The 19,693-nt window shown below is 37.8% G+C and overlaps 1 protein-coding gene across 2 annotated transcripts in view; it reads left to right on the top strand.

Moving 5' to 3' along the window:
- Positions 1–19,693, top strand: part of Sec5 (secretory 5) — a 99,900-nt gene that overhangs the window by 59,550 nt on the left and 20,657 nt on the right. For both annotated transcript variants that reach the window (XM_068227474.1, XM_067146319.2), the window contains 5 exons: positions 1,290–1,537; positions 5,960–6,074; positions 11,877–12,032; positions 12,111–12,233; positions 18,871–19,191. In XM_068227474.1, coding sequence (XP_068083575.1) covers positions 1,290–1,537; positions 5,960–6,074; positions 11,877–12,032; positions 12,111–12,233; positions 18,871–19,191 — 963 coding nt within the window. The remainder of the gene's footprint in view (positions 1–1,289; positions 1,538–5,959; positions 6,075–11,876; positions 12,033–12,110; positions 12,234–18,870; positions 19,192–19,693) is intronic.

Raw genomic sequence — 19,693 nt, 5'->3', positions numbered from 1 at the left:
CATCATGTAGATGAATGAAGAGCTAAGGTTCTGCAGTCAAGTATTTTGCGTTAACAATGAAATATTTCAATAATAAAAAACTTTTTATAGAGGTAAATTCAAGAATAATGTTTAATTGAATTAGTTATGGTTCACCAAATATATCTTGACAATAAGAAAACATTCACATTGTTTTAAACTCTCAGATCAGGCACACATTCACTTCCATTCCCTTCACAGGCAGGCTCATCTTCCACTAATTCAGGTAGATTTTCATTATTGAAGGGTAGGAAGTATCCACCTATTCAATACCATTAGTTTTGTAAGACAATATACAAGCTAATGGTACTGAATAGGTGGACCCTTCCTACCCTTTGATAGTGATCAGTTGTCAATATGGACCATAATGAAATTCATAACTTAGATTTTCATTGGAAGTATTGATGAGGTCCTTGTAGAATTCGAGGTTCTCCATTTCTTGCTATTCCAATCCATTGCTTTTTTAGTAGGTTATCTATGTCTGTGAGCTTTTCTTTTTTTTTCACTTGAACACCATTTAGAAGAATATTAAGAGTAGTGTTTCCTAATCTCTTTCCCTTCTTGAGAATACTTTTAGGGACGCATAGATCAGTGCGGTAATGTGATTCACCCCGTACTGTAATTCCACTGCTTGTTTTTCTCAGTATTATTCTCTTGATTTGACATGGAATTATTTTAACAGAACAATCTTCCATGTTATTAATATATTTCTTGATAATTTAAACAAATATATGTTATCTTACGACCTGAAAAACATCTGTGAAATGAAACCTATAAAGTATTTCACGTGAAATGGATGAGCAGTTTCATTGGCTCCTTTGGACTTGGCGGTCCTTGCTTGCCATGATCCTAAGGATTTGGTGGTTATTGCTTGAAACTGCAAATTTCTACATGCATTTATAACATAAAATGGCGAGTTTTGCTTATGAGTAATAAAATATGACCAAAGAATTCTCTGTTGCACACATAATGGCGTATACAGCTTCAAAATGTCAGAAATTGGTGGCTTTTGCATATTATGTCCTCATTTATTGACTAGCATATCTGTACAATATGATTCCATTGATATTACAAATTCTGCAGCCTAGTTGCTTCCTGCACACCCTGTAATTTCTCCCATTCCCTGATGTTGTAATTAAAATATTTTCTGTTAATTCTGTGCTTCAAACTGTACTGTATTCTTATCAAGATATTTTGATACTTGTAGAGGAGAATGTTACAATTTAAAGGAAATGTATGCTCTAATAAATGTTGTAAAACCTTTGTTGTAGCGTATGATATTGGCTGGAATTGAACATTTCTGTGGCTTGCTGAGAGCTAGTATACTGCCACACACATTGGACCGGATGTCCGTTCAGCGCCAGATATATGGTTCCTGGCCAACCCATGGCATGGAAGCAGTTGGTCCTTGGCTACCACACTGTCTGAGATATGTTCGAGCTGCTTACAGTGCTCTCATACGGTTGGATCTTCCAGGGGATGCCCTTGACATTATTGCAATGTTTATATTTGATCTCCGGTAAATACAATTTTAGTTATGTCTTTGAGAGTCAAAATGCATTTAACAGTAAAATGATGAAAGTTTCAGTTAGTATAAATTGACAAATGGAAAGAATTCAAACCAAGTATAACCTACATCTAACAAGCTTGCTTTAATAGAGAATTACTTGTAATCAGGCTTGGAAGTTGTGGAATCCAACCACTGCTGTACTAGGATATCAGTCTAACATGATTGGATACAAATGCTGAGAAATCACCTGTGCAGCCTCATTTTTTTAATATAGAATTTTCTTTCATGAGTACAGTAGAACCTCTGTTGTCCAGAACATTTTTAATCGAAACAGTCTCAAATATTTTTTGTAAAAACTAATTGAAGGAAAATTATGTTACATTACGATACAGGGACTAGTAATGTAATGTATGGACTCTGATCTTGAGTGCCTCCTTCCCTTCTCTTTTGCCAACTCAGTTTGTGATGTGACGAATCAAAGCCTTCTGACATTCTGCTAATGAAACATTGGTGTGACATAGCGACTAGAAAAACGACATAAAAAGAGAAAAAAACTTTTAAAAAAGTGCAGTATGTACAGCATAAGTATATGCACTGTGGAACATGGTTAGTTATAAACATGTACAGTAGTTTGGGTTTTTCTTAAATGCTTTGTTAGTCCTGTATATGTATTATCTTCATTTACTTTAATCTAAAACATCAAAAAGTTTCTTATCTACAAAAATATTTTGTTATCCGAAATTTTCATTATCCGAAACCACCTTTCTCCCCTTTGTTCTGGTTAACAGAGGTTTTACTGTACTTATTTTTTTAAATTTTTTTTTCTTCGTAATTTACCGTATTTACACGGATAATCCCCGCAAATTTTTAAAAAATATTTGAGGCTCAAAATTGGGGTGCAGGTTTTATTTGCGTCAAGGTTGACAACACGCTCCTGGTTCACGTATGTTTCGATGTGGGTGTATAGTTATGCTTTGTGCAACAGCTGATGGAAAAAACTGACCCCATATGTCGTATTTAAACGGAAAACAATTCAGACTCTTGATTCAAAACTTCCTTTACATTTAAAAAAGTACAGTAGTATTTTTCAGAGTAATTTAAATTTGAAATTTCTCAGCGTCACAATAGAACGCGTCTTCCGGAACGTGCAGGGGTAGCTTTCTGCACTTTCACTCGTTTCAGTGTGTCTAGTGTGTGTTTCATAATTGCTAAGTTTGATTGAAATTGTAATTCGTTTGCATTCAGCTTTTTAAGGAACACCACATCATCACGTAGTGGGCAGTATGCAGAGAAGCAGAATCCGCTAACACTGGCGATGCAGACAATTGGTGAAAAAGCATGGCTCATAATTATAATCAATTTGTACGCACCGAACAGTACTGTCAATGCCGATGAAACTACATTTTTTTTTAATGCCGAGATCAACAGAATTACGGTTTTAAGCAAGATGGGGTCACTGTACTGTGTTGTAATGCAGACGGAAGCGGAAGACTTCTTCAGTCGTCATAGGAAAGTTCAATAAGCCACGATGTTTCCATACAAATACAAGGCATCTAAAAATGCAAGCATTACAGTAATCCAAAACAATAAGCCACTTGCACAGGAGATCCAGCATAATTTGCCCTCGTCTTTGAATTTTATTTTTTTCTTTCGTTGCATGAGGTTATGTTTTCCAGTGATTTATCCAAGTGTTTTATTTGAATAATGTAAATTCACCTTGTTGGACACATTTTGGAAATAGTCCTTTTCCATGGCATTTGAAAGGTTTAAGCTGTGAATAAAGCTGATTACAAGCATTAATGGGTCTTAGAATACTTTGTGAAGCGGCAAGGTTTGGCATTTCTGAATTGCGAGAGAAATGCCACGGCGGGAAATCGTACAAAGATAGAGCCACAGTTCTGTGTTGTAATACAGACGGAAGCGAGAGACTTCCTACTTCCTTCTCTCGTCATAGGAATGTTCGATAAGCCACGATTTTGAAAGTGTATCGAGTACTTTCTGTGGAAGTAAAAGGCATCTACAGTAAAATGCATACAGTACAGTAATCCAATGAATAAAGTACTTGCACAGGGGAGCCAGCATAGATTCTCCTCATTTTTTAATCTTATTTTCTTTTGTTGCGTGAGGTTATTTTTGCTAGCGAGTTATCCAATTGCATTATTTGAATAATGTAAATGCACCTTGTTGGATACATTTCTGAAATAGTATTTTCCATGGCATTTGAAAAGTTTAAACTGAGAATCAATGTGATTGCATGCATTAATGGGTCTTAGTGCCATGGTGGGAAATCATACAAGTATAGTCACTTTACTATTGTTGTAATGTGGACGGAAGTGAGAGACTTTCTCCCCTCATCATATGAAAGTTTGATAAGCCACGATGTTTTAAGGGCATCGGGTACTTTCTGTGCAAGCACAAGGCATCTAAAATGCATACAGTACAGTAATGCAATGAATAAAGCACTTGCAGAAGGGAGCCAGTATAGATTCCTCCTCGTCTTTGAATCATGCTCTTTCTTTTTATTTAATTGTGCGAGGTTATGTTTGCCAGTGAGTTATCAAAGTGCATTATTTGAATACTGTAAATGCACCTTGTTGGATACATTTTGGAAATAGTTTTTTTTCCATGGCATTTTAGAGCTTTGAACTGTGAATCAATGCAGTAATGGGTCTTAGAATATATTGTGACGCAGCAAGGGTTGGCATTTCTGAAGTACATGTTGGTGGTTAATTCGAAATCACGTAATTCGAAGTCCGATTTTCACGTCCCAATGACTTTGAATTAACGAAGTTTTACTGTAGTAATAGACCAAGAGTTGTATGTCTGTTCAGTGATAAGGTAGCCTATACACTGTGTTGACAGCAGTGTATTTTGTAATGCATTAAAACTTATTCACCTTGATGTCATTTCTTGTTCAGTGTTGAGATGTTCAATACACTGTAATTATATGTGCTCACTTCAATATATACTCATTGAGAGTGGCTGAAGATTGATTGGATTCTTACCATTGCACCTTACAAGCTGAACAAGCTGACTCAGACCATTTTTGTTATAAAATGCAATCAAATGAAAATCGAACACCCACTACCATGTGATCATGGAATGGTTTTATTCAAAAGTAATTACCAAAGGAGTTAATACGTTTATCCCATTGGGAGATGAGACGATCAATACCAGTTATGTAGAAAGAAGTAGGTTGATGAATGATCCACAACCGCACCCACTCTTACACTTCCTCGTTCGAATGAAACAGACGTCCATGAACTTCTTCAAAAATATGAAAATCACAAATTGAAAGATCTGGGCTGTATAGAAGATGTTGAAGTGTTTCCCAACCAAATTGCTGAAGCGTAGCCTTCACCAGATTGGAAGTATGGGGGAAAGCATTATCATGCAACAGGATGACTCCATTTGACAGCATTCCAGTGCATTTTGATTTTATGGCGCACAGCACTTTCTGTAAAGGTGTCTTCATAGTGCTGCACATTGATTGTCATTCCATGCTCAAAGATGACAAGCAAAGAGCCCCTGCAGTCAAAGGAGGTCATCATGACTTAACAAGAACTCATGTGAACAGTTTCAGATTTCTGTGATGGGGGAGAATTGCGATGTTTCCCTTGTTGGCTTTGCTGTTTGCTCTCGGGCTCAAAATGGTGGCAGCACGTTTCGTCCCCTGTGACGATATGGGACGGAAATGCATAATGTTCCTTGCAGTAGCGCTGCAGATGACTCGGACATGACGCCATTCTGTATGTCCCTCCATCAGTTGATGCGGAACCCACTACGCACAAATTTTGCAGAAATGCAAGTTATCTTTGATAATGGCATGCACGGAGCCATGGCTAATGACGACCTGAACACGAATTTCTTCCTCCGTGATAACATTGGTTTTCTCAGGTAAGGCTATCAATCCGCCCTATCACATCAGAAATAATGACTCGATGGGCCTGTCCTGGGCACGCATCATCTTGCAGTGAGGTGCACCCTTCTCAAATTCTCCTATGCCACTCGTGCACTCTTGTCATGGACATGCAGTGTTCGCCATACACAGCAGACATGTGACAATGAGTTATGCGTACTCCAGCACCGTCATCCACCAGAAAACGAACCACGCTTCTCTGCTCTTCTTTGCTTGTCTCCGTTTCTACAGCTGGACGAACACACTGTACAAATCCCTGCACCAACAAAGACATAATCCAACAACTCCATGCACCTGCGAGTTGCCACTATGCAGTTCCCCTACCACAGTGATGGTAGTATCGATACATAACAACAGTGTTGCCACCCTTTTCATGCAGAACGTGTGTAATGGTGGGTGTTCGGTTTTCATATGACTGCCCCTTATAATATGAAGTTAGACTCATGTTTTTCATATACATTTTCTACTTCATCCGCAGTTTACTCATGTGGTGAAATGCTTCTGTATTTCAGGTTACATTGTACAAGCACATTATTTCAACAAGCTACTGAACATGTAAAGTCGTTACACAAGAAAGAAACTTGGAAAGTTGAATTTGATAGCGTACATGGTGGGATTTCAGAACTGGTGAGTTATTTCTTGTTTTAGAGCTTTCATCATACTTGTTAACCATAAACATTCAAGAAGTTTTCTGCATTTTTCTTTTGTGACCTTTAACACTGCAAAACAGTCAGGAAATTTTCAATGAAATTGAGGAAAATTGTACTGTATTTCAAGCTTCATCAGCCTCTTTGTAAAAACTTAAATAGTGGTCCTCTCTTACACCTGAATATTAAATATAAAGGAAAAGACCATTTGAATAGATTACATGTCCTTTTATGCAGAAAAATGATTGAGTAGGTCGTCAAGTATAGTAGTATTATTATTATTATTAGCGTATGGTAACATACACAAAACAATACAAAGATTAAATATAAATGAACAGTAAGCACAAACCATTATATACATAATTATAAGATATACACATAATATTGAAAACAATCATGCAAGCAAAAGGGTTCAAAGATTTAGATCCAAATTCTCTAGCCATTGTATGGCCTCAGCAGAAGCCACCACAAAGTCCTGGCTAGATCCAGCGAATGCCCTTCCAATGCATTTGGTGACGATATGGTCGATAGTCTGTTTAACTGCACCACAGTCACAGGCTGGGGAAGATCTCATACCCCATTTAAACATCATTGAACCACATCTCCCGTGGTTAGTACGGACTCTGTTGAGGGCTACCCATGTCTTGCGGGGTAAATCAAAGCCAGCTGGAAGATTCTTATAATTGAACAATGCCCGCCATTGAGTCGGAGCTACGCTGTTCCACTCTTGTTGCCAATCTGCTTTTGGATTGAAATCCCTTCTAACAAGTTCCTGTGCTGTTTGAATAGGAGGAGATCTTGATTTGAGGCGGCTGAATCTGACGTAAGCATCTTCATGGATGGGGAGATCAGGATTGGCTAATATCTTGCTGTATTCTCTAAACAAGTTGTTCAATCTTCTAATTCTAGGAGGTTCTATGTGGCTGAGCACTGGCAACCAGAAAAGAGGAGTAGATTTTACTGTGCCACTTATGACACGCATTGTTTCATTCAGGACCGTGTCCACCTTTTTAGCATGAGAGCTGTTGATCCATACGGAAGAACAGTACTCAGCTGTGGAAAGCACCAGCGCCATAGCTGAAGTACGCAAAGTACATGCAGAGGCTCCCCATGTGGAGCCAGCAAGTTTGTGAATGATGTTGTTGCATGACCTTAATTTGGCTGCTAGGTTGGTTAGATGTTTCCTGTATGATAGCGTTCGGTCGAGAGTAACTCCAAGATATTTGGGGTTGGCATTGTGAGGGAGAAGACTTCCATTAAGTGACACTTTCAAGGTGATATTCGCTTGCCGGTTATTTAAATGGAAGAAGCAGGTTTCCGTTTTACTAGGGCTTGGTTTCAAGCACCACGTTTTGAAGTATGTGCACAAAACATCCAGATCTGCATTTAAAGTTCTCTCTATCACATTAGCATCCACATGCTGACTAATTATTGCCAGATCGTCGGCATAAGCAAACTGACGAGAGCTCGTGACAGGTATGTCCGCAATATACAAGTTAAACAGTAATGGAGAGAGAACAGATCCTTGAGGTAAACCATTGTTAAGTACCTTTATTTTGCTGTGATTTGTATGCATGACTACCTGGATAATTCTGTTTGAGAGCATATTGTTAATCAGACACGACATTTGACTACACTTTGTCAGTTTAAAGAACTTATACACAATACCTTCTCTCCACACTGTATCATATGCAGCTGTTAGATCAATAAACACTGCACCACTCTTTAATTGCTTTTCAAAACCTGTCTCAATATGTGTTGTCAGTGCAAGCACCTGATCTTCACAACTACGTTGAGGTCTAAAACCAGCCTGTTCGATTGGAATGATTTTAAAAATTAGAGGACTTATTCTATTGTAGATAAGCCGTTCCAAGAGCTTAAAGCAGACACTCATTAAGGCAATTGGTCTATAGCTTTCGACAGAATCCGTAGGTTTACCAGGTTTTAAGATAGCTAGTATCTTAGTTCGTTTAAACTCTGAAGGGAGTTGACTTGTTCGGAGTATGTTTGAGAAAAACTGCACTAGCCAGTTCCTTACATTTTTTCCACAGTGCTTCAAAAATTCTGGGTGTATACCATCAAAACCCGGGGATTTTCCATTTTTCAATTCATTTAAGGCAAGCAGAAGCTCTTGCTCAGTAAAAGGAGCAGAAATGTTGGAAGAAGTAGTGTACTCCTTTTTCAAACGAAACAGTTCGTTTTTTATAAACCTTTTGTGTAATTTGTCTGGCTTGGATTTGGACAAACTGGCAATGCGACTAGCAATATGATTAGGTGAAACCTCTGGTTTCAGCTGGGGACTGTGAGGTATTCTTCCCAGCTTCTTTAGAAGACTCCAAGCTTTTCTACTTGAGTGTCTGAAGTCCAGTGTATCTATGGTTTCCTTCCATCTGCTTCGTCTAGCTTCATCTAGTTTATGAAGGAGCTCGTCAGCTACATCTTTTTCACCACTCTCCTGGAAATCCTCATAAAGTACTTCACAATCCTCATCCCACCCTGGAATAAAGTCCTTTCTCACTCCGCAGGGAATATATCTTTTAGCGCATGTTAGAGTAGCTTTTACAAACCTAGAGTAGTTACTAACCTCAGGAGGAATCCATCGTATGGTACTGTCAAGATCAGCTGAATAGCTCTCTCAACTAGCTTTACTAAAGTTCCAACGAGGGAGTGGAGAAGATCTTATAATAGGAATCTGCATTCCAGTTTCCAGAAGGACAGGTCGATGTTGACTATGTGGAAAGTTCATAAGAACTTTACGAAACACAGGTAAGCTGGATCCCTGACAATCACATGAAGCAAAGCACAAGTCAGGATTGGTTTCTGAGTCCCATCTTCCTGACTTGAATGTACGTTTGTCTTTTGGATTGAAAATCAGTTGCATGTTACAAAGCTCTGCCCACTCTATAAGTTTTTCTCCACACTGGTCACTATATCTATAACCCCACAGAGTATGATGACTATTGAAATCACCCACATAGATGGATGGGTGAGAGATTGTTTGAAGAACACTGTTAGGCCACTGAATTCCTGGAGGTTTATAAATATTTATGATTGATACATCATTGACTTTTGTAGTGATGTTGAAAATGCCTGCATCAGAATTAGCTGAGACTAAATAAGAGCAGGCGATGGAATTTCGAACAAAGGTTGCATTTCCATAAGACTGATGATAAGTAGCTCCCAGTAACTTGTATCCAGGAATGTTTCCTCTTGAACGAAGCTGAGATGGATCAGAGGCATGAGTTTCCTGAATGCATATTACATCAACATTATTTTCCAATGCCAGTTTGGAAAGGTAGTCACTTTTAGATCTACTGATTCCTTCGATGTTGATTTGAAGGACTCTCAGAACAGTTCCCAAGGGCTTTGCAGATTGGCTCTGAAAAGAGCTAGTATCATTCGTTTTGTGTACCATTAGCCAGGAGATCACAAGTGATAGTCTGGCAACCAAAAGCTGACGTTCAGTTCAGTACTGGCAACACAGTTACCTGTACCTATCCAGGGGCACCACGGGGAGGAATCAGCATCACCCCCGACAAGTATAGTTTCACCACCTGTAATTAATAAATCATTTAACCTGGGTTGGAAATTAGATATATTCTGTATTTGTAGACCACTACCAATAACATCCATAATCATATGGATTATGTTTGCTATCTCATAACAGTTCCTCTAATCTTCTGTTAATACTAGCTATTGAACCCAATGTTGACAGCAAAATCACTTCAAAGGAGGTGGTCTGCAAACACTGTGGGTCAGTTCAGTTACCATCCAGTAACATAAAAATAAAACCTTCAGTAGGCTTCCTCCGCTGGATATGACCACGCATGATGAACTCGAGGATTGGAATGCCTCGGATAGGAAGTTGGCCTGATATGAAGGCATATCTGATGGCGCCCAGTCCTCGCACTCCTTCCCGTTACATCTCGCCCAGCACTAAAACACATCGTATCGTTATTTCTCATATAAAACAAGAAATACCAGAGACAGATGGTGGGAAATGACATTTACTCTAGCCTTAGTAGTACATATTAGTTTGAAAAACTAATATTAAGGTAAATATCAGCCCTTTCTCTTCGTTCTCTTGGTGTTCAGGTTGCTATCTGTTACATCATCTCAGGGGAAAGAAATAGACGGGGAATTTCAAACTTGCATGTATGATAATTAAAAAATCATCACCACCACCACTTCCTTTGAACAATGGTGGCCATATCGTATGCAGTTATCTTCATATTGATCTGTATTGATACAATTACAATAAATAAAAATAAGGAAACCATCTATCAGTACATATTTATTTATATGTGACTATTTTCTTCTTTGCTTTCCCTTTCAGATGCTATCTTCAACAACCCATATTGGCACAGTTCACAAATTTATATACATTTATGAGGTTCTGCAAGTGTAAATTAACCACACCTCATTTAATTTCCAGATAACGATAGAAGTTTACAGATTAAACACAGGTAATCAAATTCTGTTGAAGTTATCTCAAGAAAAAACTGCCAGTTTCTCCTCAGCATCATCTTATTACCCAACTTTGGGTTTCAACTGATCATGTGACATTCATGATTATGTGAATGCTGAAATTCTCAGACGCACTTTCCACAGACTCAACTAATTGAATGGGATGAATTTGACATTCAACAAAATACTACTTTATCCAATGTGAATGTCATTAGAAGTAATTTAATTTAAAGAATTTATACCTGTTGTGACGTCACCAGATGCAAATTTTACTTTTTTAGACACATCAAACCGCACAACACAGCTCACGAGTACATCACCCAATTTTTAATGTATAAGTTTTGTCTTTGTCTTATGTGTACATATAGAATCTAATGCTCAATTTTTAGTTATAAAGGGCTGAGGATGATCATTATATGACTGAAACTAGTCTCTCAATGTGATATAATAGTCACATATAAATAAATATGTATTGATTAGGTGGAATCCTTATTTCTATTTATTTTAAATGGTGGCCATGGTTCAGATTCTGACTGATGCATATGGGATTCTTGAAAAAATGAATAACTCTCTGATTTGGATTGAATATAAAATTGAAGATTCCATGGCTATAATCCTCTGAGGCCCAGGTTTGTTTCCTGACACCGCCAGAAGTTTAAGACTGTTAGGAATTATGATTTTTGGTTGAAAAGGAACATATTCTTAGTTGCTGGGTTCTTTGAATGTGTGAAAAAGTAAACAACTGGTGATGCAGTTGAACTTGTGTTACGGTGAGTGCGTGGTATTGCTAAAAAAAGAAAACATTGCCTGAGTGTTCAGAAGCAACGCACCATATGCCCGTCCACACTCCACTACAATGTCTGATGCAAGGTAGTAGACCGCTCCTTTCTTCCTGCGAGAGATGGTGTGACCCCTCTATTATAGCCACAGAACCTAGCAACTGACAGTACACCTCACTTCCCTTCGGGGTGTGATTCAAAAGAGCTGGACCCCTGTAAGGAATTTACATTTTTACCTGCATTCTGAATGCTAATTGTTTAATCTTTTTATTTCTTATCAAAATTTTTATAATACAAAGAAGGGTGAACTTCATAAAACATACCTATGGGTATGGCTGATGATTGCCCCACTAATTTTTATGAAATTAACTATGGAAATGGACATACGGTTGAGAATTCCTTTACTGCTTGGAACTCTTCATATATACTTGATTTTTATTTGAATTTTCTTGATCAAGATATGTTATCTACCTATGATTCATGTTTGTCTTCCTTATATCACTTAATTGTTGGAAAATACCGTTTACTTGTTGCAGCCTGCCCAATTTGAGGCAAAGGTCCAGGAGGTGGTACAACTGGTGAGAGAGTCCGTGCTTTTGGGAGAGCATAGAGAGAAGCCTCTGCTGGCAAATCCAACAGCTCAGCGTGAGCTCAATGCTCTTGTACAATCACTCTTACTGAGCTTCACGCAGGTAGGTATTTCTTTATGAGAATAGAGGTCTGTTGGCACGAGTGAATAGTTTCCATCACAATATGTCTTTAATTTTTAGGCTCTGGAGACCCTTGCTTTTAGCAATGAAGCAATGCAGGATGATAGTCCTTCTCTGGCTGTGTCACAGCTAATTGGCTCTCCAGCTGTCTATCGTGGAGTAGATAAGGATATTAGTGGGCCGGTAAGGACGTTGATAAATTATACTTCTATTAGTCATAGTTCAATTAGAAATCTGATTTCTACATTTTTTAGTATAACATTCACAACAAAAAATTACAATTTGAATGCTGTTTTTCAATTATATCCTATGAAAAATATTATATCCTTTATTTTTCAACTACAGTAAAACCTCATTAAGACATCTCTGCAGGGGACAACAAAAATGAATGTGTTAAGTGAGAAAACGTACTAAATATATGAGTAAAAACTTTCCAACAGGGATATGGAAACACTAGATTTGATTTTTCCGACATGAAGGTATTTTACATCGTGTGTCCGCGGGTGCAGTGAAAACTATATGTACCATTTCTGAAGAAGAGAGGAAAGTATTAAAAGCTGTGAAAAACACGAGAGAACAAATATGAAAATCTTTTCTGCTGGGGCTTATAAAATAACAAGTGCACTAAACGGTGTGAAAAACCCCAAACAACAAATATGAAAACATATGCATGGGGGCCAATAAAAATAAAGTATTATTGCAAATCACACTCTTTTTAAAACAAATGTTAGTAGAAACCTTTTATTTTGGAACAGTGTGTTATAAAACATTATTTTCTGGTCACACTCTTAGATAATGAATTGGAGGTTATATTTGGTCATGTGCGACCGCAACAGAACAGATTGCCTTTGGCAGCCATTTTGAAAAACTTCGGCCAAGTCAAATTGATCGAGTCGAAACTCGAAGGTGCGAGTTCAACATTCGCAACCTCTGCGCACCTAAACATCTACATTCTTATTAGACTGCAACCACTTATTACAACATATTGCCACTTTATTAACTACATCTTGACATGGCTCATCGATCCATTTCTTTTTCTTACTAACACCTTTTGGTATCACTTTCATTGATACTGATGTCATAATTTGTTTCATGTTATTCCACATTCGTTCACAAACTTTGTCATTTGTTTCATCAATGTCTTCTATAGGAATTACTCCCAGAATATCAAATCTGTTTGAAATACTTATCTTTCTTCCTCCTGCTTCAGTTTCTCGGTGTCAACTTTGCATCTTTCCTCAGTCTGTGACTTACAAGAGGTTTTCAGTTTAATTTTAACATAAGCAATTATCATATTGTGATCAGATCCTATCTCAGCTCCTCTGTAAGCTCTGATGTCAGTTATGGAGCTTCTATGCCTGTTATAAATTAGTACATGATCAATCTGATTGGTAGTCTTACCGTCACATGAATACCATGTTTCCTTACGTATTTGTTTATGTGGGAAGCTGGTACTCCGCACATTCATGTTTGTGCATGTAGCAAAATACTTACTTGCAATATTGAAATTAAATTACATAAAATACAGAATATAAAAATGATATACAGTATAGATTACAAAAGAAATAGAGCCGCAATATCATTTCATTTCATCTGTCAGTCATTAAACATTTCCCCAGAGGAGTGTGACAGGCTTCGGCAGCCAGCACCGTTCCTATCCTCGCTGCTAGATGGGGCTTCATTCATTCCATTCCTGACCCAGTCAAATGACTGAAAGCAGGCTGTGGATTTTCATTATAAAAGAAATATTTAAGGAACAAATTGTTCTATATTATTATGCAAAATTTTGTTGTAACATAGTAAGTTACACAAGGACAACCTCTATTGTTTCATAAGCTGCTATATTCACATTGATGGGATCTCACTTCATCAGTCTGGTTCCACATCCATTTCTTCTTAGCCCCAAAAAGCTCCTTTCTGTTTCCTAGCTTGATCTGTAGAGCAGGCTTCATCACTATTGAGGGGCTATTTAGACAAGCTTCGGTCTTAGTGTGAGAACTGTAGATTAAGAAGAAAACCAGATAATAATTTAGTCTCTTTCCTTTCCCTATCTTTAAGATGAGTACAGTAAAATATTAAGGATGAATACAGAAGGTTAAAAGGATAAATGGAAAGGAATAAATACATTACAAAATCAACTTTTTGTGAATGTGATTAAGAACATTTAATAGGATAAACACAATGCCAAGTCAGAGTGGGAAGTTTCAGCTACAGAAGCAGGAGACAATGACAAACATTAAATGGTGATAATTAAAAATCACAAATGAAGAGATACTGAATCGAATTGGTGAGGGGAGAATGATTTTTACTATTTGAGGGGTGAATATGACAAACAGATTAGCATAGATGTAGGATGTAATAGTTGCATAGAAATGAAAAGGTTAACACGGGATAGGGCGGCATGGAAGGTGCATCAAACCAGTTTATGTACTGATGACCCAAAGAACAACAGCAACAATTAAAATGAAGGGCACTCCTCTGTGTATCAGAGAGCAGAAGTCAGTTTGTCACAACATGTCGAACAATGTTGATGTGTAGATGATCTGTGGTGAGACATTTGGTGTTTACCCAACAAAATTGGTTTTAAAACTTGGCTAAAGGTCTCTTAACAGGGTCCTGGTTCCCTACCTCTTGTACAGTAACACAGAATATCGAAACTGACATGCAGGCAGCCTGTACCAACCAGATCAAACTGACACTACTCTCCAAAGGTGCACCCTATTTATAGCAAATCGGGGTGCGAGTGTAGAGAGTCTAGCAGTGTGGAGGGGGCGTAAGCTGGATTGGCGGTAGAGGTGATGGGCCACCACAAGAGGGTAACACCCCTCTCACTTGCCAATAATTAAAAAATAATAATATATTATTATTATTATTATTATTATTATTATTATTATTATTATTATTATTATTATTATTATTATTATTATTATTATTATTATTATTATTAAACCTAACAGAAAAGTGCTGGAGAATTGGAGGAGTGGAATCTCCTCAGGAGGCAGAACTGTTAGCTGCTTCAAGTACACAGACGATACCTCTTCATAGCTGCAACTGTCAGGGAGATGAAAGTCATAATGGAGAATGGAGAGGTTGACAGTAGCCAGTAGGGAGTATGGTCTAGAGATCAACAGGGCCTACACAAAGACCATGATTGTAGACAGAGCAAACGGTCATACACAACACATGAGAAAAATAGATGGCTTGGAGGTAGTGAATAAGTTCATCTACTTGGGAACACTGATTTCAAATTATGGTACCTACTCAGAAGAAATCAAATGATTAGCAATAGCTAGAACCACAATTGCCATGATGACTAAAATATGAAGGGACAGGACGATAACAGGACTAACCAAACTTAGGAAATATCAGAGCATTGACTAGACTATCACCATATATGCCGCAGAAGCACAGATTATAAAAGCATATAGGAACAAAACCAGTGCTTTTGGAATGTTCATATATCACTAGGTCCTATGATTATCATGGACAGAACAACAAACTAATGCATACAGTATGTTCTAAGAAAGCTTCAAGTGTAGGATAGGCTCACCAGAAGAATAGACAGTGCCTCTCTGCATTTCTTCATACTCATTGAACGAAGACAGAGTGCCATACAAAATGTGGTGCAGGAGAAAGTAAAAGGAAAGCAGCCCACGGGTAGACATCCCAACAGATGGATCGACCAGTCGAAAACCTTAGTTGGAATATTCTCCATGAGGTGACAGCTGGCACAGAATCAGAGAGAATGGTGTTTACTCTCCAGTAACACGTAACGTGCCACCACACCCTGTCAAGGATATATGGACTGAAGGGAGAGTACATTTTTGTGTTTTTTATTTGTTAACACGTTCGCGACCACTTGGATATCGGTAATGGAGTTTATTTATGTGTTTATACACATTTTAGATTATCATTTCAAATATTTCAGTAGTTTTCTGTGCATAGGAACCATGATGCATACAGTGCATCATCAGCACTACAGATGAGCTTTTCACCTCTGGTGCCATTTGACGCAGCATGTGTTGTAACTAATTGATGAATACTAATAAACAAAATCATGAATAAAAATATATAAATAAAATTACTTAAAACTGAATAAAATTAATAAGCATAATTAACCGAAATGTCCGTAGTATGGGCGCCAGAGTTCACCAGAATGGATCCCTCGAATTTAGATAAGAGCATGATAAACTTTATATCCCAGGGCGTGTACATAATGCTGCGTACTGGTACATCTGCTGCAGGCCTTACCTAACCTCCTGAAAACAACTAAATAGGTAGGAACTGCACCTAGGTTCATCAATAACACTGATTCTAAAATAGCTAACTATATTCTTAACAAAATCCGTGCATGAGCACCTCATCAACATACAACATTATACATATAACACACACATAAAATATTGCTGGAAGACTCCATATTTACAACAATAATGAAAACCGTGGGAAAACGAAAGCGAGAACTAAGCTACCATTTGTAGATAGTCCGATGAACAGTGTAAGTGTATGAAGATAAATACCCTTCACTGTCTCTATATCAATTCGACTTGCCGATTCTCATAATCGGCAGTTATCACATCACACAGATACTGTACCTTGTAATACTGTGTTCACATATTTTAACACTTGTAAAGATATATACATTTTAGTGACACACGCTTGTCGATCCTCAACATAATTTATGGAAAGTCTGAGATAGCTTTCACCAACATATAATGCTAGACCTCCACAAGTACAACAACACTTAATGCGTGCGCCCTCCACAATTTGTTGATCAGCCACTTTCCACGAACATAACAAGACTACGCTCCACGATCGTTTGAAGTCTAGTCCATTGCAGCCGTGTCACTCGAATACCGTATATCCAGCACTACTTCCTACTCGTACAGTGCGTCAGTTGTCCTTCTTGTCCGTACTGAGTGGTCTTCTTATACCGTAGTGATTGGTTGTAGTTGTCTTCCTTCTCGTTCCTTTACATTGTCCCCGGTTGCCACTGTATGATCAACCTTTATAGACATCAACATCCCCCTCCTCTCAGATGATACGTCTGGATTGGTGCTTGCCAGCCAATCATGAGTGAACCTCTTGTCAAGACCATGCCCTGAAACTTCTCCTTGCTCCCAAGAGATAAACAAACTCTGGGGTTTATTACATGAGTCAACGAACTTCCCTAATACAACAACAAGCTCATCTCATCAGGCTGGGATATATACATGACTCATGGAATTTCCCAACACAAGTACCTCACAACAAACACTGGGGTAGCCACATGACTCATCCAAATTACCAGAGTTATTAAAGCAGTTTTTTTCCACACGTGCAAAACAAATTACTCATACCTACATATGTGGATATCTTCCAGCTTACAAATATAAATGGCAAAATATACAAATGAAATACTGATAATAATAATGATAATAATAATAATAATAATAATAAATAGAATACTGACAATAATATCTCTAACTTCTACATATAATTCGGGGTTGTGATATATGTACTATCACAGTGTGTCATGACAAGTAATGAAATGGAATGAAGGAAAAAAATGTTTTGTTCGACTATAGATATTCAACAACTTTGTTTCTAATTTTGTTTTCTCACAGAAATGGTGTTTTGTAAAATCCTTATTGTTGCTATGTGAACAACTACTGTACGATCATAGTCAATATAATAGCCTATAAAAGTGTGCTGCAACAAGCATAGGTAGATGTGGCATTGTTTCCTGTCAGTTACTTCTGTCTTATGTGGAATGCCTTGAAGTATTGCTCAAGACACAAACCTGGCTGTCCTGGACACTCGCTGTAGTAGAACATTCTGTGCTGCACCGCCCCTCTTCATAACACTATCTGAGCAGCATCTTGCAATCGTACGCCCATTCTTCTTAGCCACATGTTTACTGGCAGAATACATTCTTGAAGGTTGTGTGATAGATTTTGGGAGCCTACGAGACTGTGTTTCTTCCTCTGAGAAGGCCCAGCAACCTCACTTTTTTTTTGACCTTGTAGAAAAGTATGCTGAATTTTATGGCTACAGAGAGAGAACTAACAATTAATCTGATGCCCAGATGGAACATATGTTTAACAGCAGCTTAACAATGCACAAATCAGGCAAGTTGGCCGTGCGGTTAGGGCCGTACAGCTGTAAGCTCGCATCCGGGAGATAGTCGGTTCGAACCCCATTGTCGACAGACCTGAAGATGGTTTTCCATGGTTTCCCATTTTCACACCAGCCAAATGCTGGGGTTGTACCTTAATTAAGGCCACGGCCACTTCCTTCCCATTCTTAGGCCTTTCCTGTCCCATCGTCACCATAAGACCTATCTGTGTCAGTGCGACGTTAAGCAAATAGGAAACAATGCACAAATTACAGATCTGCTTGTTTAGATAAGTACTAGCAGAAATATGAGCTTTAATATTTGACATGGAGTGTAACACAAGTGTAGTCATCGGTCGGCACCAAGTAAAAGTGGAGTTATGGTGCACATGTCATCGGCTGTGAATGTGTTAAGTAAAAATTCTCATTATCACAAACTGTAATTATAATTTCTAGAAGTACTAGTCATCTGCCCAGTGAAGCTTTTACTATCACAAGAATGTGAAATAAGAATACCTACAGTCTCATGATGTATATTTATATTTGTGCCTGGCCAAATATTTACAGATATTTAAGAATGGGTGTAGTTGTGATTTATGTGTTTCCTTGGCCAAATATTTACAGATATTTAAGAATGGGTGTAGTTGTGATTTGTGTTTCCTTACCTTAAAATATCAGCTATATCTGCAACAGTACCAATATTACCTTTGAACTGTCTTTTCAGGCATGGGAACAGCGGCTGTTGACCACACTTAGCAACTGCCACTACACTGCTCGTGTGATACTCCCTCGACTCTCGGAACTGTTCACTCGGAATGGTTATCCATCACCCACATTACCTATAGCAACAGCTCAAAGTGCACTTACAGCCCTAGATAAACGCATCCTTGAAGTATACCTTGAACAAAAGAGTGATCCGTTGGTAGGCACCATCGAGCCATCCATGTACTTGGGTCGTTTTGATTGGGACACTCCCCGGAAATCTACAGATATCTCCCCTTATGTCAAAGAAATAATTGCCAATATGAACGGAGTACATGCAGAGGTTTGTTTACTGTACACTGATTTGAACTATGTGTTACCAGATTTCATAATGCTTTCATTTTATGTAAATCATTAAAAAAAAAGTGAATTTGATTATTTCTGGAAAGTTTTGTTTCAAAACTTTTAAAGAAATCAAAATTACATGTATACATCTAATTTTATTGACATCTGGTGGAAAACTTGGTAGTATTTGGAAAACTGTATTACTGTATATAGAGTTATGTATATTTATGTGTCTGTCAAAATTCATATTAGACTCTCAATTCCTTTAAACCTTGATAAATCGAATCTTATACTGAAGACTAAATGTGTGCTTGACTTTTCATTCGTACAGAGGGGGTTACATGTTAGATGGGTAAGTACAGGACATGTAAAATGGATACAACAGATGGATTGACCAGTTCAAAATCTTGGTTGTAAAATCCTAAATGAGGTGATGGTTGGTCAAGATTTATTTCACAACATTAATATATCACTTGATAATATGAACTAAAAGCAATATT

Source organism: Anabrus simplex, chromosome 4 (genome assembly GCF_040414725.1).
Source record: "Anabrus simplex isolate iqAnaSimp1 chromosome 4, ASM4041472v1, whole genome shotgun sequence".
In the NCBI taxonomy this organism is placed as follows: Eukaryota; Metazoa; Arthropoda; class Insecta; order Orthoptera; family Tettigoniidae; genus Anabrus; species Anabrus simplex.
The sequence above is the reverse complement of the archived record's forward strand: the minus strand, read 5'-3'. Positions and strand labels throughout refer to the sequence as shown.